This window comes from Antennarius striatus, chromosome 2 (genome assembly GCF_040054535.1).
Source record: "Antennarius striatus isolate MH-2024 chromosome 2, ASM4005453v1, whole genome shotgun sequence".
Taxonomy (NCBI): Eukaryota; Metazoa; Chordata; class Actinopteri; order Lophiiformes; family Antennariidae; genus Antennarius; species Antennarius striatus.
In genome coordinates, this window is record NC_090777.1 from 27,001,709 (window position 1) to 27,026,385 (window position 24,677).

Consider the following 24,677-nt stretch of genomic DNA (forward strand, 5'->3'; position numbering starts at 1 on the left):
AAAATCTGCATGTGCGTGTGTCCGTGTGTATGTGTGTAAAGAGCAAGATCAGTAAAAAAGGAAATGGACGGGTGGGGTTGTGATAGAAAGCAAATATGTATTTCAATAAAATTACATAATCATAAAATGTGTCCTTGCCAAACTATTATGAATTCACATTTATGTAATGCAATCAATGCAGAGCTGCACACAGAAATGACACAACACTATAAATACATTCAAATACTTAAAGTGATGCTCTTACTCCCCCACAAGACTTGAATCCTCTTAATGAACGCAGACTTTAGTGTTTTAAACAATACTGCAACAGTGATATTGGAGATCAGATGCAAACTGGTAGATTAGAAGCAATTTATCATCACCAACACACACTAGACCAGTCTAAACCCGTAACAACCTGTTACGTCACCATGTGTACTGCAAGCGTCAAATGATCAACGTGGGCATCAAGAGCAGGATTAAAAACTTGGTTATGAGATCATACCTATAAATAGACAGTAACCCGCAGCTCTGTACTTTTGATCTGTTTCATAATCTAAAATGCGGCATGACTCACCAAAAAGAGGGCAAAACAAAATCCTGAACTGGGTGGACAGAAAAAGCACCTTGAATCAACCTCAATGGAACACCAATTTAAGCGGCTTCCCCAAATAGGCAAATAAACTGCTAAAAACATGCAATGTCTTCATAAAATTGAGCATGCTTAACTTAAATTCCCTGACAACCACTGTGAGAGCAAGTGACGGTAACAATCAATGTAACATTAAATACTAGAAAGCAGCATTATGATAGCACAGATTGACTTTAGTTAATGTTAGGTAACATTAGCCAACTTAAAACTACTGGTCGTATCAGCCTCAGTCAAAGCCTCACAAAATCCCAGTGTCTCAAGGGTTAAGGATGGCTCATCTTTGCTAAACCTATAAAACAAAGCAGCTTGATTTCAACTTAAAGCAAAACCCAGGAACAAAAAATAAATGCAGCATTCCTTTTTGTCAGAACATTTCTGCCACAATCCTTTTTTCCCGCTGAGGTGTGGGTTCATCATCCTGATGATGGTGGAAAAAAAAGAAATAGAAATATTAGAAGACTGTGAGAAAAATGTGTGAATACTATGTCCATTAATGTGTAATTGCTGGAGCAGTTTGCACAAATGCTATAAGGCTTCACAGGTTAATGTCTTGTGTTTAATCTGTCATACCTGGAAGCCTTTCTGTGGGATGTTCTGTGATGCTGTCACTTCGTGATGGCAGCGATGACAGTTCAGTTTGCACTTTCCCTCCAGTAGACTGACACACTGGCCTGCTGAAGCGGCCATGGCCGGCAGATGTAGAGGGCTGAGACAGCCTTTAGTCACCTCCTGTTACTGTATAGGGTGGGGAGAGTCAGCCGACCTCTCATACCCCCAACGATTACACGTATGTCACGCACAAGCACAATACTGTGCAGAATGACGCTCATGTAATGTGACACATCGTTATGCAGATGAGAACGGTGATTTAAAAAGTGAAAAATAAATTGAAATCTTTTTTAATTTACTTGATTCCTAAATAGTGCCCTAATAATAACAGGTGCCTCAAGTTCTTTTTAAAAATTTTTTTTGACGATTCATATTTGCTTAATTTTTTAGATAAATACATAAGGTACATTGTTGTCTATCCAAATTTAAAGTCCTGTCCAGATGTTATTTGACAAGTTTTGTTTTGTTCAAGGCAACATACAGGATATGTGGAATATTACTGCATTATGTCATGAGTTTTAATATTGATTTAATTCAGTTAAAGTATGATATTACTTCAAATAGTCATTGAAATCATTAGGTAATGCTATATTGGACACCAAGTGTGTCATGACCATCACACATACTCTCTCTCTACAGTATATATATAGTAAATTCTTAAAAGTTGTGTAATACTAACCATTAAACATTTATAATAATTACAGTAATTCTATGATTCATTGCAAAAGTCAAAATATTTCAGCTAGAGTTTGTTTTTAAGGAGGAATTTAATTTCTGATTTACGACAGGGACACATCTAAGACTGTTCAGTTTTCCCTCTTTTAATATGAATCAATGCCACGCATCAATGTGAACATCCACGATAGTAGGTCACAACATTTGGTTATATAACCACTCCTCATGTTCTCCCCCTGAAAGTGATCACATCGTTGGAAATGGAATTAAAGGAAATTACAGGTTGTATGAAGATCCTGAGGCGACACAGGGGATGGGAGCTAAATAATGAGGAGCAAACGGAATCGTCCGTCAGGGTCATCAGAGTTGGACCCGCTTCCCTGTCTCATCCCATGGCTGCTCAGCTGCTCCTGTCATTCATATGTGCAGCCTCAGTGGACAATTTCCTCGGCTGCAGGCCCTTTCGGTCCCCACAACTCATAGATCAAGTGAATTAATTCTGCTATTATGGCAGTGTGCTGGAGATCTAGGTCATGCAGTCATGGCTGTGTTTTTTTTTTTTTTTTTTTGTGGCCACCTAAAGTCATATCAACATCCTCCATCCCATCCTCCTCTAAACCTGACCTTGACATTCTCAGGTGATTTTCCACAGACTAGCGTGTGCGTGTGCGTCTGTGAGCCGCCTCCTGTGACAAATGTGTGTGGGCATGTGTGCCAAAATATCTGTGGATATATATGTGTGTGTGTGTGTGTGTGTGTGTGTGTGTGTGTCTACATGTGTGTGAGCGTTCATCTGAAGGTAGCATAGGTATGATAAGATGTGTGATGAAAAAGAATGAGCCTGTCTATACTTAGGGCCTGCCTGCGGGTATGTGTGCATGGAAGAGAGCAGGAGAAGATAGAGAGCACAGGAGTGGATGATGGAGGGGGCAGAGGAGGAAGTAGGGTTGGAGGAAGGGGAGGGAGGGTGCAGTGAGGGGACTGTGACGCACGCCGATCGGTTCTGCTTGCAGCCGATTGGTCACGGCCGCTGCCAGTCAGAGGAGCTGGGAGTCAGGGACTGCTAGGAGAGCAGATTATGAAGCAAAGCTCAACCAGCGGCAGTCTCCTTTCATTGTCTCAATGGCTGCACACGCATTCCTCCTCTGCTCCCTCGTCTTGCTGTCCACTCTCAGCCGGCCTGGGCTCTCCTTTGAGGAAGAGCTGCAGCCCGGACTCATCTATGAAGAAGTGCCTGAAATCCTGGACAGAAGGTAAATCCATCCTTTCTAGGGTTGTTAACAGAGCAGGAGTGTAGGGGAAGTGGGGGGGAGGGGCACGAGGGGATTCATGCAGGGATGCTGGGATGCTTGGGATGCTGATGTGGTTGTCTAAGGGTCTTCCTTTCTCTCCATCGTCTCCCTTTCTTTCTTCCCTTCTCACCTTGGATTCATTTTCGAACAGCGAATGCGAGCGGCTTTGACGTGTTGGGAAGAGCTGAGCTGCAAGGCTTTGTTTGTCTGAGTCTTGAGGACTGCATCAGACACTGCTCATCGATCACAGATGGGGCTGTTGTCTCTGTAGAATAGTGTTGGTCTGGCAGAAGGGAGCTAAATAAGGATGGGGGTAATGAGAGTACAGAGGGGTATTCAGAGAGGGGAGGAAAGGAGAGGAGAAGCATGCAAGGTAAGTAAACAAGGTTGGGACAGGGAGAAGAGGAGGATGCATCAGGGATGGTGTGTGTTGTTGGGGTCTCTACTGATGCAGTTTTTGAGACAGAGTGGGAGAGGGAGCGAGGGAGCGAGGAAGGAAGAGTGGGGGACGTGAATTCTAGCCGGCCATGTCTGCATAATGCACATGCAGTACTGCAGGTCAAATCTGGATAAAATATTCAATGCTCAATTCTGTGGGCACTCACAACGGTGTCAGTGGGTCCGGACTGAGTGGGTAGCCCGGGGCCTTTGCTCGGACCAGGACAGAGACATCAAGCCAATAATATTATACCAAAGCCAAGTAAGGCACTTGAAACTATGCCATGCTTGGTGGCTCCTACAATCTCTACAGTGCAAAAGCCTCAAAGCCACAATATGCTACACTTTATGACCAACTGCTCTTTAATTACTACACTTTCATGTCACCGACACATTGGAGAAAGGAATATTATCCTTATCGTGGCTTCGTGTACAACTCAAACAATATTATCTACACACATATTTGCAGCACAGACAAGACAGGATTATAAATTCAATCAAAAATGTCTCATGTGATTTCTCTTATTTCAACTCAATCTAGTGTTTGTGAAGGCTTGACAGATCCCTATCTTCACTCTGGCAGTTGCTCCTACAGAGAATTGCAGCATTTATTTCTCTTGGGGTTTATTGTCCTGATCAAACTTTGTAGGCAACTCTGTAAGGCAACAGTTGCTGTTTTCTGTTCTCAGCTCTGACTGTTGTTATATAAGACAAGCCTGTCTTATCATTTTAGAAGGTTTGATGACACTGGTTCAAAATGTAGAATGAACGGTACGATGAGTTAGAGGCCTCTTACACTGAATAACTTGTGAGAAGATGCTATACTGAAAATTATTTTCTGTGGTACTGGTAGCCAATGTGTGATACTGCAGCACAACTTGAGTTTGACTATGATTAAAGAAAAGAGAGATGAAAAAATATTTTTAAAAATTCTCGGCAGAAGGATCCTACTGAGGGTTAGATGTTTTTTCTATATGTCCTGTTTGAGATCATACAAACACTTCTAGGAAATTATTTTGACATATAATTTAGTGCTCAAAAAATAATAGAAAATTCAAGAAATTCAGTATATTTTCTGATTTTTATGCTTCTCCTATAATCTGGTGACAAGACTTACGAAACAAATCAAGCACAGATTTGTAAATACATTTCTGATGAAAATATACTTGATTGAAATATATTCACAGACGAGGGTTTAGATTAAGATTAATCTAAACAGATTAAATTGTCATTGTGGAAACAACTTCTTTACGTATGCAAGTCAGTTGACAGCACTGGAAAACAGAAAATATTCTAGAAAGAAAACATCTGCAAGAAGAAATTTTCCAGATATTGTTTTCAGATGCTTGGAAATGAAAATATTGTGTTGCAGAAAATGAGGAAGGAACAACATTGACAATGCAGAAGGGGATGTCACATCTAAATGTGTTATGTACACGAAGATAAATCTAATGTTTAATTTATGATATAAATGCCAGTCAATCACCGCTGTTAAATTAAACTGTCTCTGTAAATTTCTCCATTACACAAGTCAATAAAATACAACCGATTTTCCGGAGCCAATATGTTTGCAACAACATTAACACCATCTAATAAAAATTGGCCAATGACATCTTTGCGAAGGCTAAATTGGGTCTGGACGATTTGTGTAATAGTTTTTATGACAGGTAAAAAGTATAAATATAAGGCACAAATTATATTACAGGACTTCAGCAGAGAAGCATTGTTAAAGATTTGACATAATATTTATTTGAACGCGTTTCCAGTTGTTATTCTGAAGGATTAGCGTGTGGTAAACATGTGCTTAAATAAATCTAACAATTGTTAAACACTGACAAACTCAACCGAGTATAGAACAGATTAGAGGTAGTATTAAGTAGTATTAAGTGGAAAACTGATCAGAGATCCGCTCTAAAAAAAGATTAAAGGTTTAACAAATATGCTAAATGCTAATTTTAGCATTATTAATATACTGTGTTATTTTACTACAGAGGTGTGTGTACCCTGTTTTTGGCCGATAGATAGATTCTGAAATCTGAAAGAGAATAGATTTGCATTATATGATCAAGAGCCTTGTGTAAATCGCCGTATAAATGCAGTCATGATGTAACAGCGCTCACATTTAAACTATGGTTGGGGGAAGATTTAGACAACTTATACACTCGGCCTGACGTAATATTTGGAACGGCAATCATGACCGCATTGAAACGGTAGCAGGACATCTAGGTCAAAACCTAAAGCTTAATCTACAATGATAAATCTGATTGGCTCACATCCCAACAGTGGACAGGGTTGTGTTTTTCTCTTCAAGACACAATAATTTACCCAAACTGACTTGAGTTCACCTTGGAAACTGAAAGGCTTTTATAGCTGGGTTGGATACTTCATGTAGGACATGAGAATAAATCATGCTTCTCTGATACACTGTTGATATTCAGGGCATACAAGCTGGTCTCAACTAAGAAACAAAACCTGATGAGTCCGCGTTCAATCTTTTTGTTTATTATGATGTTGAAAATTGTAGTTGCTTTCCATTCAGCAACAACAGAAACCACAAAAAGTTATCACTTCCGATATGACATTCTTGAAGCAAACTGTTGGGTATGACTTGAATGGGCTGATCCTGGTTCACACAAGCTGTGTTCAGACTGCAGGCAAATCAGATTCCAATCAGATTCCCTATTTTATTTTCCAAATGAGATCTTGCTCTGCTCAGACTGGGCCACATTACTGGCCAATCTGACAGGTTGTCGTAGCAACGATGTCGGAGAGGAGGCGTCGTCCACGCTCTGTAAAGCGCATTTGCTTTTGCGTCACGTCGAGTGACGTCACGGACTGTCAAAACCGATCGGTGTGTTTGGAGCGGTGCAGACCGTGACGCATCTGTCCAAATGCTTTGAAATTACCTCCCGAAAGAGGTATCAATCCGTCTTGCAAAAAATGGGATTTTATGTGGTACGTGACTGTTCAGACTACTAGACTACTAGAGGCATCCGCTTTCAATCTGGATGGACTAAAAATCAGATTTTGGCTGTCAGTCTGAACACAGCCGTAGTCTCCAAGTGGCTCGGCTCTCCACGGGGTCCTTGTTTCTAAGTTCTTCTATGTGCTGAGCATCAGGTGCACAAAGAAGGCATGTTTATTAGACATCCACCTACGTGCTTAAATAAGGATACTCACTAAATATAGACGGTGAAAATGATCCAGATGTGATTAGACCCGCTGTGTCGATATTTATATGCCAGACAAGTCATAGACAGACATTCATAATAAATTCAGGTTCATCTTGTTTCTTGTCACACATTCTACGTGTCGCAGCATACTGAGACACTTGCACAGGTTTTTATAAGGACTGAGGTGAGCCAATGGGTGGCTCCCACATGGGTCTGATTATATAAAGGGCCTGTTCAGCACCCAGGCACCGTGTTACCGGCTGAGCCAATGATTGGGCCGCAGCAGTTCTGGGTTGCTGACCTCCGCGAAACTGGCACAGGAACAAACAACTGGGCTTTACTTTAGTTAGCACTCACACACACTCATGCTCGAACAGACTCCTCCAGCTCCCGTCAGCCAGCTGAGGCTGGGGTAGGTGCAGAGGAATGAACGTGTATTCGCCAGGCTGGGGGAGGGGTCGAAGATGCATCTTGTTTGCAGTGACACAAGCTGCTGTAAATCACTGTTTACATGGATTCATAAGCATGTTAATCAGATTTGAACCTTAGATGTCTGCGGAGGATTTTAACCTTTATGCCGTAATGCGACTTGCATTTTACATATCAGCTCAGATCCAAAAGCGTGCAGCTTCCAAGTATCTACAATGCTGCTGAGGTTTCAGTCACAGGTGCCAGCTCGCCGATGGCTCAGTGCTTTTTGGCAGTGCTTTCATACACGCTCATGCTTATCCAGCAATCACCTGAGCAAATGCAAATATTTGGATTTACCGTAAGATGAAACAGTCGATGCAAACATCACTCAGCCACCATTATCTGTTAACTGCACTGACGCTTAATTCAGCTTCATTTGATTTAGTGAGAAAAACTCGCACAATAACTCTCTGTCTGTATGACAGCTGACACAAATTCAGAACCGGTTCTTTAGATTGAATGGATGTTCTTCACACTGGTTTCATGCTGTGAGTTTGAGAATGTCATTCTGTGAACAATATCATCTATTTTCTCTTTTAGTTTCGAACATTGATTGGAAAAAGACCGGAAATCCTTTTTAATTCCTTTTCTAAATGCAATACACTATTATATTGTGACCATAATACTGATTGAAGTCAGATAACGGAAATTCACTGTATACACTGTAGGTCCAAGTACATTTTTGTGAGGATAACAAGAGGAAATTCATGCTTGTGTTTGAATCCAAAGTGGTTTCCAGTTATACAGATGTGACAAAAATAACCTTTTCCTCCTCCTCTCCAGCCGATGATGGTTTGGTGAGCAGTACACCGTTGAGGTCAGTTTAGCAACATAAATTAACTCTTGAACTCTCCAGAATGCCGTCAGAATGCCGTCAGGCCTTAATCTCTTCATCTTGTTCAGTGCCTACATCTCTCCACATTTGGGCTGCAGAGGACCTGGGCTGTGCTTACCACTAATCCTAATCCATCTGGCACTAAACTACACAATATTGCCCAGGTGGAAACTGCACCAGATGGGTAGATAACTGCTCCAGGCTGCTGGAACTGATATGTCTGGCTTTCTGGCCAAAAGCTATCAGGCAGAAGACCTGTAAACAGGTCAAATAAAAACAAAGGTGGGACGTGTTCCTCAAAGACGCTACAGTATATTTTATAGTGGCATCAGTGCTTGACAACAGTAATCACCATTATTGACTAGCTTTCATGTGTTAAATTGGAGTATAAAAATTCAGGGCACTCTCAGTCTGCCTTTGTGGAACTTCTGAAGAGGATTTTCCTAGAAGATCAGAGAATTACTACTCCACTAAAGATAAGACAGTATCACAAATGAGTGTCTTTACGCACTTCGCTTTTGTTTTGCCGTGATTCATAAAATAGTTTTGCATACCTGTGACCACAAACTGAAATAACTCTTGATGAAATCAAATAACATAAAAATAACAAATACTACCTGTCGTGCTCGCTCTCACAGGTTTTAGGGTTTACCTTTTAAAAGCCCATTATAACTGGCTATTGTATGGAGATTAGCAAACCTGCTGAGAAGATTACTGCAGGGAGGCAAGGACAGACCCCAGCGACCCAACATTAGGTGGACCATCCCAGTAAGCAAACCGGGCCATGTCAGCACCGCTCAGTAAGCCGTTTGCTGGTGTATTATGTCTTTGATTAGACAGTTAAAAGGATCAGACTAAGCTTTGAGAAGTCCATGGCTATGCAGGGTTCAGTTATGCTGGGAGCACGAATGCTAGAGAAGGCACGTGAGGGCAAAGGAAGTGCTTTGTCCCCTGTCCCTTGTGCACTATGTAGGTCAGTCCAACACAACACACAGACACTGAAATCCTGACGTAGGCGAGAGCAAAATGTTATAAAATTTATAACAAATGACTTATACTGAGCAGTCTCCAGCTGTTCATAAAGTCTTCACGGGTCACATCGGTCACAAAATCCTTCATATATTAAATCTGGAAATTATATTAAAATGTTTGTGCACACATTTTCACACTTGGTGAACGTGCTATTATTGTTATTATTGCAGTTGCTATGTAATTAGTATTAGTTAATTAGTCCATGTTTTTAATGCTTCTACATCATTAGACGATATACATTCCTGATCAAGGGAAAATACCAAATGCATTATACACAATGTCAATCGAACATTAAAAAAACAAACAAGAAAAAAACATCGATATTCCCTCCAATTCCTTACAGTGTCTTCTCTTCTTTTCTGCAGCAAAGAAAACCCCAAGCAAGCGACAAGAGTCACATCAAGTAAGTCACAAATTCGCCTTGACATGAGGCCTGATTCAATCAGACCTGCCATGGTAATTTTGATCTTGACGTGTTGGATAGATTGTCCTGACAAAAGCATTTAATTCTTAATGTGGACACATTTTGTTCTACATTGTAAGGCAGACAGATTGGAAAATGTGGAGCGAGTGTGAGCAAGTGTGGCTATATTTAGGCTCTTTGGCAAAAGTGCAGAGCAGAATATATAGCGGTTCCTTTAAATTACATTGTCTCAAAACATATGTTTCTGGAACAACATGAACACTGTGTCTAAACATTGAACAACACGACCTTCACTGTGAAACAAACTACTGATGAGTCACTGTGGTGACGCAAAACAACTGGAAATAGATAGTAGCCTGAGCACAGATGTACGTGAGGGATCTGATCGGTATGCATGTGTGCATTTTTTGCCCCTGTAGCATGGGTAATCGTCTGAAATTTTATGATTATGCTGCAATCTGCAATGCAGCATTTCAATCAGCTTAATACGTATGCTGACATAATCTGTCATGATGCAGTAATGTGTGGACATGCCCACAGGTCGAGATGGTGAGTACGGCTTAGAGAGTGAAGAGATCATTTTGACGCCTGAAGATGAAAACCCACTCAGGAGAATACTGCAGGTATGCACCCTGTATATCCTTCATGTTGTCAACCAACTATCTCACCCACCAAACAAAACCAAGCAAATTCTCTCAGCCACACAGTATGACCTTGGATGTGGGAAAATTGTTGGTCTCACATTCACCAGCATGAAAACATCCCCAACACTCACGCTGACTCACAATCAGTAAAACTATATGCTGCATCACCTGCATCACTATTTCATATAGATGACGTGGCTTCTTATTATTGGCTTCTTAAAAGTGATTCTAATGAATATTGTTAGGTGAGCTGACAGTGGGAGGTGTCAACTCACCGCCAGAGCACTGTCGAGGTGCCCTTGAGCAAGTCCCCCTTACAAGTTGCTCATTTGGGGCACACCACAAAGGGGGTGCCCGCCACTCTACCTCCTCTGCATGCATACAGGCCCCCTGTGTGCACTAACATATGCATGTGATTGGATTGGACTAACCAGAGTGTGCTCTTAATTTCCCTTCGGGGATTACAAAACTATATTAAAATTGAAATTGAAATTGAAATTGAAATTAAAATTAATTTAAAAAATCAAATTAATAAATATCGTAGATATTTTACGTTTTTTCCAAGTTGTCATTTCAGTTGTAATGGATGACCAGCCCCCAACCGTCAACTATTGTGACTGCCACATGACATGTTTTCGAAAACAGTTCTGGATTAGCCTGAATTCCCTCCACTGAGATGTAGCCTCTGAGTGAAGAGATTAAACCGCTATGGAGGGCAGTTTCTGTCTGCCCATGCGGCGATGCGCTCTAACAGCTGCCACACTGTTACGTACAAATATTGGACATTGCATAAAAATTTGATCGCCCTCTAGAGGACAGTCAAAGAATTTAACCTGCCATTGCTGCTGCCCACACTTAGGTTGCCAATTTGCTATAGTTTATTTATTCATCCCTTGCTTAATTCCTTCTTTCATATGTTTACAGCCTTTCAACTGGCATCAGCCAGGGATGTCTCACAGCAAGAGAAAGCTGCTCCAGTCTCTGATGGGGCCTTATGGTCCACTAAGTGTGTCTTACAATGGGAAGACCTGCATTTTGTTCAAGGCAAAGCGCTTGGCAATCCGCTACAGGAATCATACCTTTATTGACCTGACTGAGAGGGTCTTCAACCCCAACTCACCTGTAGACACTAAGGGCTCCATCTGTACCAAGGAGAAAGCGACGTAAGTAACGCCATTGCACAAGCATTGTTAAAAACACAAAACCGCATGCATCTAATCACAGCCAAGGCCTTAGCATGGGTTTGATAATATATATTATGAGATACAGAAAATCAAATGTATTCATACATCCTGAAGAGAGTTACTGCAATATAATGTAGTGTAATGGTTTAATATTGGCTCAGGTGCTGCATCAAGAATGACATTTTAATATTAATATTCTTGTATTGCTACAGACTTTCATTAAGGTTTGGAGACGTAGAGGACTTGCGAGGTCTAGTCATCAGGTAAAGTGCTCATTTTTTACATCAGACACATGAGTATCTAGTTAGATTGTGTGTGTAACTAATTGCATAATCTTTCCTGCCAGGCTTCAGATGTCAAACACGTTTTATGAGGCAGCTGGTCAAAACTGGTTCACACTAGACAGTGTTCACATCCATTACAACTGGACCCAGGAGGCTACATTCAACGCTAGTGAGGTCTACGCTCCTGCCACCTCATCCTACCATTGCCAGCACGTCAGCAGCCTGCACAAATACGACACCCTGCTAGTGCCCAGCTCCCACACTGACACATCTGCCAACTGGCACATCACGTTTACTGATTTCCAGGTACACTGTTGCACCAGTGGCACAACTGTCATTGTGAAATTCTTGTAGTAATGCCTGCACATTCATTGTTTTATCAGTCTTCCCTCAATGTTTCCCTTGTGTGAGCATATGTTTGAAATTTTGCCAGCGGTTTCTTTTTTGTATTTTGCATATTTGGCTGCCATTCAGTCTGTTTGTTCCGTATTTGGAAGTGTGTCAATCAGTCTATACAATGACTGCTCAACCATCTGCTACAAATCCATCTGACCAGTGTCTGTGGGACTGGTAATCCAGTTGTCTTCTTTGGTTTAGCCTAATCTCGTCTTTCTGACTTCTCACTGTGTTCCTCCAGATCCAGGCCTTCAATGTACAGTCAGACAAGTTTGCCTCAGCCAGCGACTGCGCCACTTTTCTGACGCCGGCCATCCTGATGGGTTTGGTGACATCTTTGATCCTGCTCCTTGTCCTAGCCTATGCTCTGCACATGGTGGTACACCTCAAGCACATCGATCGCTATGAGGAGCACAAAGCCACCGTCTACTTCCCCCGTAGTCCAGAGGCCGAATTGCCAGACAAAAACAGCCTGTAAAGGACAAAAGAGGAGCTGGAGGATGACAAGGCGCAGTAATAGGAGAGAGACGCCTTAGAAGCGAGGCTGAGGGGAGTACAAGAGCGAAAAAGTATCCTCCACAGAATAAATGTCCAACAACATGACTAGCAACTTTGCCTGTTTATATGAAAACCTTTCAAGTCTTAACTACTTAAATGCAGCCTGTGGTTTGATACTTTTTCTTCTTTCCTCATTGACCTGCATCTTGGTGTTCATAATTTGCATAAGGCATTTGGATGTTCAAGCCTCTCCCCAAGAGAAGGTTTCAGAATCTTAATGTCAAAGGTTAAGGACAGTCCCAGGGCCGTGAAGAGTAACAGTATATACAGGCCTTTACCCCAGTCAGCAAGTCTAGCACCTGTAGCTAATACAGCTAACATCAGATGCTCCTGATTATACATATGTACTACATGGATCATAAGTGTCATATTAGAAGCTTCTATTACACACATTGTCTTTCCAGCCTTCATGACAGTTTTCTTTGTGTAATACAGCTGCAAGAAATATATACTTCAAAACAGCCAGTTTTATAGCTGAAATAGCCGTATTAGCTGCATGCCATTAAAGGCTGGTCTATCTGGACTAGCAACAGTGTTTCCTAATAATAGGGAGAGCCGTGCATGAGTTGCAGCTTAGAATAAAATTATATGTCACAACTTCTAAGGAGCTTGAAAAGCTTTCAATGACACACAAAGGGAAATATTAGGAAGCACTGGTCTAGCACCTGGCTGGAGTGAATGGACCAGTACTACTGGCCCTTCTGAGCCTCTGGCATCTCTAAGGCCAACCCTGAACAAGACTGCTGCTTGGAACTTAACTGTGAAACAACTTTTTACAGACCAGCAAGACAAGAGGGGTTATACAAACTAGCACAACACTGGTTAGTTGTGAAATCACTAACTGCAAACTATCAAAGACTTTACAAGGAACTATGCTGCACAAGACTGCCCATCTGAGGGCATGGCAGGAATGCGGGTCTTGCAATGACTTGACTTCCTGAGAGTCAAGCATTTGGACAAGGGAGGCCGTGTGTCCTTTACACACACCACTGGGTTTGACTGCCAAAGTGAAGCTACAAAGGTGTTGCCATAAGATATGGTGCGAGAGAGTGAGACAATGTGCAAATGAAAGCTAATTGTTGTCATTATGTACAAAACAACAACACATAAATGTACAGAAGTGTCACTCTGCAAAGGTCTTTTTTTTATATACAATGTAATCATGAACTACTATTAGATACAGGATGACTATGCTAATCCTCATAACTAAAAGGATATACAAAGCTGTAGATAATTTAAGATCTCTATAGAATCATAGCTGTTTACTATCTTCAACTATTGCACAACTAATAAGCATAGATACTACAGCATTGTGCTATGAGGATTGGTGAAATCTCGATACATATGATTTTTCTACAAAGTATTAACACATTACATTGTCTGTCTATTAGTTTTAAACTGAGCCAAACAATCTAAGGTCCAGTCTCATCCAACTGTAAATTACAGTACGACTCCCTACCATAGAAGGACGATACTATGGAATGCCGTCCACCCACTGGAACTTATAGATACCATTATTATGCCAGACACCACACTAGCCGCAGCAACAGCATCAGTAAGTCATTACTTCTGATTAAAACACAGCATGACAGTAAATAGACATCTTAACATTCGATACAGTTCTGTCAATCTGTAGCAGTGTGAAATGTGTTCTTTGGTCATAAATGTAACTTACAAAATTATGAAATGAGTGGATGGGATTTATCCACAGACCACCTGATGTAAGATGAACAATAAATGATATTCAGATGAAAAGCTGTGTAGTGTTCATGGTTATGGTCATTGAGGATCACACTGTTTAAGTCTTTTTGGTTTTTACCAAGCCCATTTTGACTGCAAATCTTTTTATCGTGCCGTTACTGTTAAGTTTGTCTTTCATGTGGCTCCTCAGTGCACTGGCGTCGTGCTTGGAGTGTCCCCTGCCTTTCACCCATAAGTCAGTTGGGATAGGCTCCATCAAAGCCGTGACCCAAAAAAGCGGAAGAAGCAGATAAGAAGATAAATGAATGCATTAATGAGTGATGAATGGATGAATGAATGTTACTTTTCCAACCGAGTCTCCTATTAAACTGCCAGCTCTGTCTCCCCTCCTTATGGCCACTGATCTTTCCAGTCACCTCTCTGACCTCAGATGCTGGCACAGTTCACTCCCCAACTGCCATCCAATCAGGTACATTCACCTATACTCTCATGCAATCATAACCTGATCCATGAACACTGATGGCATTGAACCAGCTGGTTCCTTTGAAGCAGCAAGTAAGGTCTTACATAACAACATGTGAAAACACTCCACTCCACAGCCACTACAATAAAAATATTACCACTAGTAATTTTTCTTTCTGCATCAAAAAAACAAAACCAAAACCAAAAAAAAAAGCAGCTAGAATGGATTCCATTAAAAATGCTGCAGTGCCATTCAAAACAGGGCTAAACTCACAATGGATTTTCAGCTCTTGTTTGCCAGTAAGCTTTTGTTCAACGCTGACACCTAGTGAGATGAAGTGGCCCTTGAATTTTGGCCTTTAACTGAAAAAAGTGGGTGGCATTTTTTATTATAGACCTATGGCAGTGACTCCACACTAATGCAAATGGAGCACACCAGTAAATTAATCACTTTTTAGAACAAAAAGGAGTTGTACATCCAAATCACTGTGGCTTCAGGAAAAGTAAATCTTCTGCAAATGAAGCTGTACCAAATTTGCAATGGCACAACGACTATATTCAAGTCATTATTGTAGGTAGTTTAGATGAGCTAGATCAGTTATAAATACAAACACACCAAGAATAAAAAAAATTATATTTGTCAGTTGCCGTGCTGCAGAAGGACGATGGGACTTGGTTGTGATTTCTGTAAAATCAGAGTTAAAAAGCATATTAGTCGTTTTACATGTCTACATTTCATGATTCCATTGGAAATTATTATGGGTTAGGGTCAGGGTTGGAGATTGACTTGTTTGCTATTTTAGCAGGAGCTGGATTGACAGTTGGATGACATCTGACATCAGGTTTAATCTTTCTCCCTTTGTGGGTCAAGGGTGTGTGTAGGCCTACAGCCTACAAGTGACCTCAGACTTGTCTCACAGTATGTGCCCTTGTTATGAGTCGCATGTACTGTATTACTTTTTTTCCCACATGCTCGTAACTGTTATTTATCTTTAAGCGTTCAGTTAAATGTTCTGAATTGAACTTTGAGAGTTGAACTGTAAAGATATTTCTTGCTTTCTATAGACAGGGGGTCAAAATATTTTTAGCTGCTGCTTCTGTTGAATCACAGTCATAAGACTCACCAGTAGTGTTTGTGTCTTTCTGGAGATGTTTCCTTCGATCAACTCTGTGCAGTTTCTTACTGTATTTAACAATAATGCACCAACAAAATGACTACATGATGTTCATTGTATTCAATACTTATACATAGTTGATTATCCTGTATATGAACTCATGTATGTATCTCAAGTTTAAATCATCATAAATTCCCTTTCATAGTATTATAGCAAGGCAACACCGGTCACTATCAAAGCTAAATATATTACAATATTATGCCATGGGTGACAGCATTTGATGGCACACAAAACAACCTTTAGTCAGTGGTTTTGGCTGTGTATGAGATATGAAAAGCTCTCCTGTCACCTTTCTGACAACTTACTAATTCATGGTTAACATATAATGATACTTGTTTACATTGCGGAACAAAATTACAAGATTAGGTTGAGAGTATTCTTGAAAGTATTTAGTTTTCAACTGGATGTGTATAAGAAGACACTCTTATAATGAAGGATTTATTGCTTAAAACTGGTCAAGTATGATGACCTTCTCCTTATCAGAGAGACCAGACACAGCAGTAAAAATAATGAAATCTATTTTCAATTTTCATGAAACTGTTCATAAAAGCATACTTTTGTTAATTGCACAATGAATGTTTGTTTCGAAAGCAACAGAGTTATAATATTTAAATAGAGATAGTCCTCAACTTATGAATATTCGTCTTACAGACATTCGGAGATATGAACACATGCGCTCCACCATATCTGACTATTGTCCTGCAGTTCCACTTTCTGCCACGACTTCAACGGGGGGCAGCACCGCTGTTTTCACGTATCTCCAAACACGCGTCTCCACCTCTTGTTCTCTGTTGTTGTCTGTGAGAATCTCAGCGTCAGGCTTCATCCCTTGGATACTTTACAATTTATCATGAATGATAAAACAAAAGTGATGGGAAATAAAGCTGATGACAACTCTGCCTGTGACCAACAATAACTCTTCCTTCCTCTTCCTTCACTCTAAAGGTAAGCCACATGCTACATGATAAATGTCTTTATGTAGCTGTACTCTGAAGAGGTAAAAAGTGGGGACTATAGATTGAAAAGTTAATAAATAACGACTTACATTCAATTCAACTTACGATCAACCTCTCAGTTATGTTCATATGTTGAGGAATACCTGCACAGAAAAGTCACAATAAGACTACTTGAATAAGATAACTAAAAGACAAGCTATGCAATACAGTACATAAATACAGATTTACTAATTAAGTTAATAATTAAGTAATTACGTAAATAATTTCATTACAATAGCAGATAAGGGATTTACTTGTTTCTAACCAAATTTTTGACACACTTTGACTGAATGGTTTGATGAAGACAACAATATTTTTGGTTAAGACCAAAAATCTAGCCCTGTTTTGATCCCCATGTTCCTCACATGTTCACACTGTACACAGAACATACCATCTGTCCATGCTCAAAAAGGTGTAGCTTCATGGAAAATCCTCTAGATGTCAGTGTTTGCTTGTCTTTCCCCTTGACGACCTTTTTTGTGCACTCCGATTAAATTCATTATAATGCAAAGATTTGCTGCTGCTGCTGCCATCGTTTATGAATGGCACATTAAAGATAGAATTCAAATCTTTCTTTTTTGTGTGAAAAAGCATTAATTTTGTAACATGAATAAATGAGTGGTAACATAAATTACATCGAAAACATTTTGTAAAACAACTTTTCCAGAGAAATGAAGCAAATTCAGGGTTGGACAGCTTTGAATGACACTGACAAAGATCCTTTGTGCTGACAGTGAAGTTGGAGATTGTTATTTGACCAAACTCCCCTTCAGAGATTTCCCAGTTCTTATCTGACACGTGGACAGAAGAGTTATGTTTAGTGTTTGATAATCTCTCCCTGTGCAGAAAACCAGAGTGAAGATCCTCAGAGTGTTCCAAGCTGGGTATTCAACTTTGTGGCCACAGCCTGTGCAGAGACAGATAGGCCTGCCTGTTTTATATGTAAAGCTTCCAGCCAGAAAGCACAGGCCCAGAGGGTACTGCACACAACTGCTTTGTTGCAGTTAAACTGTGATAGGGTCCCACTGACTAAGCTGCTTTGCATTCTGGGAGCACAAAAGATGGAAAAGGACACTAAGAATGGTAGGTGGGTAAAGTGGGACCTTTTGGAGAACTCATATTAACACATTTTGGGCATCAATCTGGACCCTGGATGGCACCATCCTGTGAAAATCAACATCAGACAAAATAGACTTTTTGCTCTTTAATGCTTAACCCCCTCTTCCCTTAACTGTCTGGAAACTGTTGCAGTAAACAAAGGAATCTGGGTTTTCCCTTACTACACACCCTGGATGACCGGTGAAGTCCAGGTACTCCTCAAATCCTGAAACACCTCCTTCAGGTTCGGCAACAGCTCCCTACTCCCGGAGCTAATCTGAAGAGAGGTATTAAAGAGACCTACAAAAAGAAAAGTGAGGAACACTTCACAGAAAATAACCCAAGGAAGATGTGGTTTACCAACTACCACAATGACAACCAGGTGGCGGTAAATGATAGCACCTCAATGACAGAGGAACTGAACTGCTTCTTTGCCCGCTTTGAGGCTGTAAGGCCAAATACAATCACACTACATCCACCCACCTCCTGGAATGGCTTGTAACTGTTTCCTGTTACAGGCCATCCCCCCCTCTTGCCTGTAATCTGTTGCCATAACCCCCATCCCCAAGAAGTCAGCCATCAGTATCCTGAAAGGTTACAGACCTGTTGCACTTAAACTTGTGATCATGAAGTGCTTTGAGAGGCCGATCACACACCACTTCAGGAACACACGTCCACCTACTTTGCGCCATCATCAATTCATTTACTGAGCAAACCGCTGTACTGAAGACACCATCTCAGTAGCTCTCCATATAAGGCTGAGCAACCTGAAACACAAGGGGAGCTACTGTACGTGAGGATGCTATTCATAGACTATAGCTCAGCCTTCAGCACCCTAATCCTGGACATGTTAGCTGACAAGCTCTCCCACCTCGGACTCTTCCACTTCCATCTGCAGATGGATAAGACTTCCTGTCAAATTGCCCGCAAACCATTAGAGTTGGCCCCCACCTCTCCTCCATCTTCACACTCAACACTGGCTCCATGGGAGGTTGCGTACAGAGCACACTCTTGTACTCTCTGTGTACATACAACTGCACAACAACCTATCTCTCCAACTACAGGTATTTATTCAAATTTGCCAATCTCATTTGCCAATGAATTTGTAAAACTATCAACCTCACACTGAGCACTACAGCAACCAAAGAATTCACCGCAGACATCTGGAAACATGGCGACAAATACCCAGCTCCACTGATCATCAATAGGTTTTGCACATTCTGGGCTTTCACATCACAGACAACCTCTCCTGTACTGCTGACACCACGAACAAATAGACTCAGACAGCCTCTTCCCCAGAACACTCAGCACCCTAAACTCTGACTGCCTCGAAACACAATGACACTCATACCTCCTGCAGTACAACAATAAAAAACAATGTGCAATACCTCCCACACTTGCAATATTGCTATTGTTGTTTGGTCTTAGTTGCTTGAAAGCTGGTTGGCATGGCACACAGCAGGAAGGTTCTGAGTTTGATTCCTTTCTGTGTGGAGTTTATAAGTTCTCCAAGTACCGAACGGAGGAGCATTCTTAATTTCGCTGTACGTTATGCAATGACAATAGAGGCTTCTATTCTATTCTATTCTATTCTATTCTATTCTATTCTATTCTATTCTATTCTATTCTATTCTATTCTATTCTATTCTATTCTATTCTATTCTATTCTATTCCTTGTTTGCTGTGTCCACTGCAGTAAAAACTGTGTTGCTTCGTCCTTCAGTAGCTTGGATTATTTTTTACCAGCAAATCACTGATTTTGTGTAATGGAGTACTTTTTGTATGCGTTATGACTCGGTGAGTTGACTATTAATTCAATATCTCAGCGAAACACAGCTTCCTCATCCTCTATCAGCACAGTCACAGCGAATGGCCTCATTTTGGCCTCTTGGGCATGTTATCATTGCAAATGAGTTTGTTATCAACAAGACAGTCTAGGCTAAACAAATAAACAGTGAAATAGGGGTTCAGTGGAGTTCTCACATATTCTGCTCCGCCGTTGCTCAGCACCTCATTTTATTTATTATAATGTGCACTTGGTTGTTGACTGAAAATGTTTGTTCTCTTTTGGGTTTTGCCTACAAATTGAGTTCTGTAGAGATAAATATTTGTTATTATGAAAGGTGTTACAGTCATGCCAAGTGCTTGAGCTGCATCTCAGAATGAGATGAAACAAAGATCAACACAAATAATCTGTGTACAGTGTTTTGTCACTTGATTTGCACCTGTTTAGCAAAGCATTGCCAAAACCAACACAGGAAAACAAGACTGCAAGGCAGAGGTGTGCTATCTGGTTCTGCTCAGTTTCGTTGTAATTTCCTGTAACACAGGGCATGGCTCTGGTTCTCTAAGCAAACAGTTCGTCTTTGAAGAATAATTTGAAAATATACATTTTAATAAGGTGCACTGAGGCACCGCCAATGAGACCTACGATAAAAAAAAAAGATAAAAAGGAGATTGCATATCTGAAATAAGCTGTTGACGGGAGGGAGGGGGAAATAACGGAGAGACAGAGAATAATGGGGTAAGGAGAGGACTTGTAATAGCGAGGTGTTTTTTTTTTTCTTTAATTGAAGTGGCTGGCGAATGTAAAATGGAATGGCATGCTTTGGGCAAATCAGCGGTGAACATGTTGTGAATGTCGACCACTTTAGCGCCATTTTTAATCTTCTTCACAAAATAATGCAAATATTGCAGGCGTCTTCATCTGCTGCCCATTATTTCTCCGTATAATGAAGCCACCTCTCCTATCAAGTCTTTGCTTTCAGGCAACCACTTGCTTGAGTCATTTTACGTTTTGTTTGATGATAGAAAAAGAAAATTAACAAGTTCACTCACTAATACAAAAGTCCCACCATACACACAAATTATGCATTGGATTTTTCCACTTTGTTATTGCCATAGATTCTTATTTGGGAATTACTTTTCTCTTTTTTTTATCATTTCCCTTTCATATCTCATTTCTTTCTCTCTTTCTGATTCTTCTATTTCTTGTCATTGGTACTTTTATAATTACAGTACTTAAGTGTGTGGTTGTGTAACACAAAGCACAATTGCTGCTTCTCTTCTGAAAACAACCCCAGTGTGAGGACATGGTGAAATGTAAGCTTTGACATGCATTGACCTTTAGAAGACCAGCTTTGCAGAAATGACAATTTAAATGAGCATTTCACCACCTTTTTTCAGTAAAGTGAAAAATACACCCAGTCCCACAGTACCCCTTTGTAAGATGGATTTAAAAAGTATACACCCTGAATCCTTCTGGAGGGCCACATATGCATGCAAGCATTGATGTAAACACATTTCACATTAACACAAATTTTAAAAAAATCATAATTATAATAAAATAGAAATTCAGAAAATGTTTGCTCATGTTGGAGGTGGATAAAAATCTTTACAGTCTTAAAAAAAAATCCAGTGAATTCTATAAATGCAGCACCCCTGAAAAAAGTTTCTTTTATAGTACTGGCTCTACTCAACCCAAGTCTGCTAGAGTTTTTGGTTTTGCATGAGGCAAAAAGAACCTGTTACCTTCTTTAGTACCGTCTCTGTTTCAGTTCCAAGCAGCTGAGTAGGTCTTAAAAGATCAGGTGAGACATTACAACCCACTGGTTTAGTTAATGCCAGGCATGCTCACGGTGCAAATCAACGGCCACCCTGCTCAAACATCCAATCTGCTCAAGCTCTTTAAACCTTTCTTTTCTTTGCTTGTTTATGTGACTGCTGTTTTGCAGATGTGCTGACATTCCTGTCTTTGATAGATGATGAGAGGATGGTGAGAGGTTGTAGTCATATTGCTCTACTTTGCCACAACATTTTTGTGCAGCTTCTATTAACACTAAGGAGGAACTATTCTGTAATGTAAAGAAACCTGTAGAAAAATACCAAATACCGTGCAGGCAGAGTTAAGCTGAGTAGAGGCAGTGATACAAACTGGAAATGCGGATAAAGGCATGTGGCACCCCAGAGAATGGTTGAATTTCAAAAAGGGAATTTATGTACATCCCATTGTTTCCTGGTGTAGTGCTCTTTGGGGTATCCTCTTTCCTTTTCTTATTATGGTTATGCAGTGATTTGCAGAGGTCACTGAATGTGCCTCAAATGGTCTGCAATGCATTTTCATTAATTCCTAATTTCACAAGAGCAGTGAGATGAACAGCTCTACAAAAAAATGTGCAAAATAATCCAATGTGGTTATTAGAGAACGCTGTGACATAGCTGATAAGTAAACCTGGCTTTTGAAATTGCTCACAGTGTGGAAAGCCATGCTGATTTGAAACCAGGGGGACGTTCATGATTTCCAACATGACACATTCTGAACACCAGCTTAAACGGCCTGACAAATCCCGTTCCTTCCCTACCTTTGTCACACTGTGCTCCAGTTGCTTTTAATTTTCGACCCTGTCTTTTCTTATTACCTCACTGAATCTTTAAAAGCATATGGGTTCCTCTTGCCGCTTGTGGTCTCTGTGTCTTACTTTGACGTGGGCGTTCCAGTTCATTTGTTTTCTTCATATACTGTATGTATATTAAACCTTATCCTCCGTCTTTTGCTCATTGCATCTCCTGTTTGTCTCTTCTTACCCAGGAGCTTCGTTGTGCGGCTATACTGTGTAACCTAATTACTTGGCTAATGGAGGCTTTTTGTGATGTGGAACTATATCAGAGTACAATCTACTTGAAGGTCATGATCAGTTGTTTATCAAGCGTCCTCTCACTTTAGCACGCTGAACAGTGAAAAGTGCACAGGCTGTATAAACATACAAGCAGCTACTTTTGAAACACAAAATAACCTGATTGTGTTTCTTGGTTTCAAGAGATGTTTTTATTTGTTGGTAGTTGGTCCCTATGGATACAGTTCTCTTAACCATTATGGATATTGCAGTCATCATCCAACAGCTCATTTCTCTCATAAGTGGCTCAGTGTTCTTATTTGTACACTCTAAAACTTTTCACAGTAAATTTTCAAGAATTGGCAACCGCTTCACAAGCAAAAGTGCATTTTAGAATCACAGTGTAACACTAGAAATAAATGTAGTTCACAACTGTATTGTGTTAAATTTAAAGCAGTCACACACTCACAGTTTTGTCAGTAAAATACTGTATATTGAGATATGTTACCTACACTAGAATATGCATCCTGTATTTGGTGGGAAGAATGTTAACTGCAATACAACTCACTGGAAAATGCCCTTATAGTAGCTGTCTTGCCTGACTGACCTCTCACCTTAGCGCCCATTCACACTACCACTCACACTACCATTCACACTATCAGGTCTACCATGCAGGTCCTGTATGAAGCCAAAAACCATTTACACAATCACCCGCAATGGAGCAATAGCGTGCAGGGGCCAGAGATACAGGCAGCCTAAAAATAAAAAAAGGAGCATCTTTGAAACTGACTCCTTAGGGATTTACCTTCATCACTTTTTCTAAATGTCCATCCATCCATTGTCTAGACCCACTTCTACCGCTGTCACGAGTCGCGGGTGCTTGAGACTATCCCAGCTGACTGGGGGCGTGATGCAGTGTACACTCCGAGCGTGACGCCAGTGCACCGCTGAGCCACACGTAAACAGACGGCACTACCCGCTGCGCCACAATGCTGCCTTTTTCTAAATGTGATAAATGGAATCTAAACATCAAGACCAACTTTCTAAAAACGAGAAGATAACAGTCTACTGTTCACCAGCGCCAGGGAAATTTTCAAGTAACTCTTCAAGCATAAGCATTTTAATCATCTAATCAACCTAGTCTAATGTAGGTGGAAAGCCTCAATTTACTTTCCACCTGTTCCACAAAACTCCACAAGCACGAACTTTTTCCAAATTGCAGATTACATGTGTTACTTGAGAACATTAATTTTACGTTTAGGGAAGGAAGTCTGCTAACCATCAATTTCTATTGTTCCAATCTGTGACACATGAGTCATGAGGTTTCTACCTTCACACAGGGGAAACCATCGCCCCCTGTTGTTCATCACAGAAAAAGCTTGGTGCAATCTGTTTTTTTTTTTTTTACAATTATGAATCTTTCATACAGTGGACACTTTGATCCATGAGTGTATATTCCACACACAGATATATTCCACCTCATCAGATACAGTTGTGCCTACCAGTGCAGACAAATGAGAGAAAGTGGCATCTCATTATGAATTGAATCAAGAGAGATATTTCCAAGGGAAGATGAGCTCTGATCCTGATAAGAAATAAGTATTTATAGTGTAGTGAAAAGCAGTAATGGGACAGAGTCCATCATTGTTTATGAGAAAAAATATAACAGTAGGTTGTACTGTAACTTTTGTTCTATGAGTGAAGCGACAACTCCTCAACAACAAACGTGTGTGTTTGCATGCTGGAAGGTGTAGATACATGTATACAGGATTGAAGTGACCACAGCCATCTTCTGTGGGAAGGAGACTCCTACCCTTTTTCTGCTTTTTCTTTTTATGTGATCAGGTTAAAATCAACATGTGTAAAAGAGAGCTTTCACCAGATGTCAACAGAGTGCTCCACTTTTACCATGCAGTGATTTTCCTTTCTATGACTGGTGAGTGAACAGAGAGAGTACCTCCTCAACATGAAAGCTACAGTTCTCAAT

At 40.6% G+C, this 24,677-nt stretch overlaps 1 protein-coding gene across 1 annotated transcript; it reads left to right on the top strand.

Annotated features, from left to right (window-relative positions):
- Positions 1 to 3,033: 3,033 nt before the first annotated feature.
- Positions 3,034 to 14,372, top strand: atp6ap1lb (ATPase H+ transporting accessory protein 1 like b). The gene is made up of 7 exons (XM_068341558.1): positions 3,034 to 3,168; positions 9,522 to 9,559; positions 10,121 to 10,203; positions 11,149 to 11,387; positions 11,621 to 11,671; positions 11,755 to 11,998; positions 12,330 to 14,372. The coding sequence occupies exons 1-7, from the start codon at positions 3,038 to 3,040 to the stop codon at positions 12,564 to 12,566; spliced, it is 1,023 nt and encodes a 340-aa protein (XP_068197659.1). The 5' UTR covers positions 3,034 to 3,037; the 3' UTR covers positions 12,567 to 14,372.
- The last annotated feature ends 10,305 nt before the right edge of the window (positions 14,373 to 24,677 follow it).

What these genes read in the sequence shown, in the direction of transcription:
- atp6ap1lb (XM_068341558.1), top strand. Translation starts at nt 3,038, where the DNA reads ATGGCTGCACACGCATTCCTCCTCTGCTCCCTCGTCTTGCTGTCCACT. An exon ending in TGTACCAAGGAGAAAGCGAC is followed by an intron (nt 11,388 to 11,620) that starts GTAAGTAACGCC and finishes GTATTGCTACAG; the next exon opens with ACTTTCATTAAGGTTTGGAG. An exon ending in TTGCGAGGTCTAGTCATCAG is followed by an intron (nt 11,672 to 11,754) that starts GTAAAGTGCTCA and finishes CTTTCCTGCCAG; the next exon opens with GCTTCAGATGTCAAACACGT.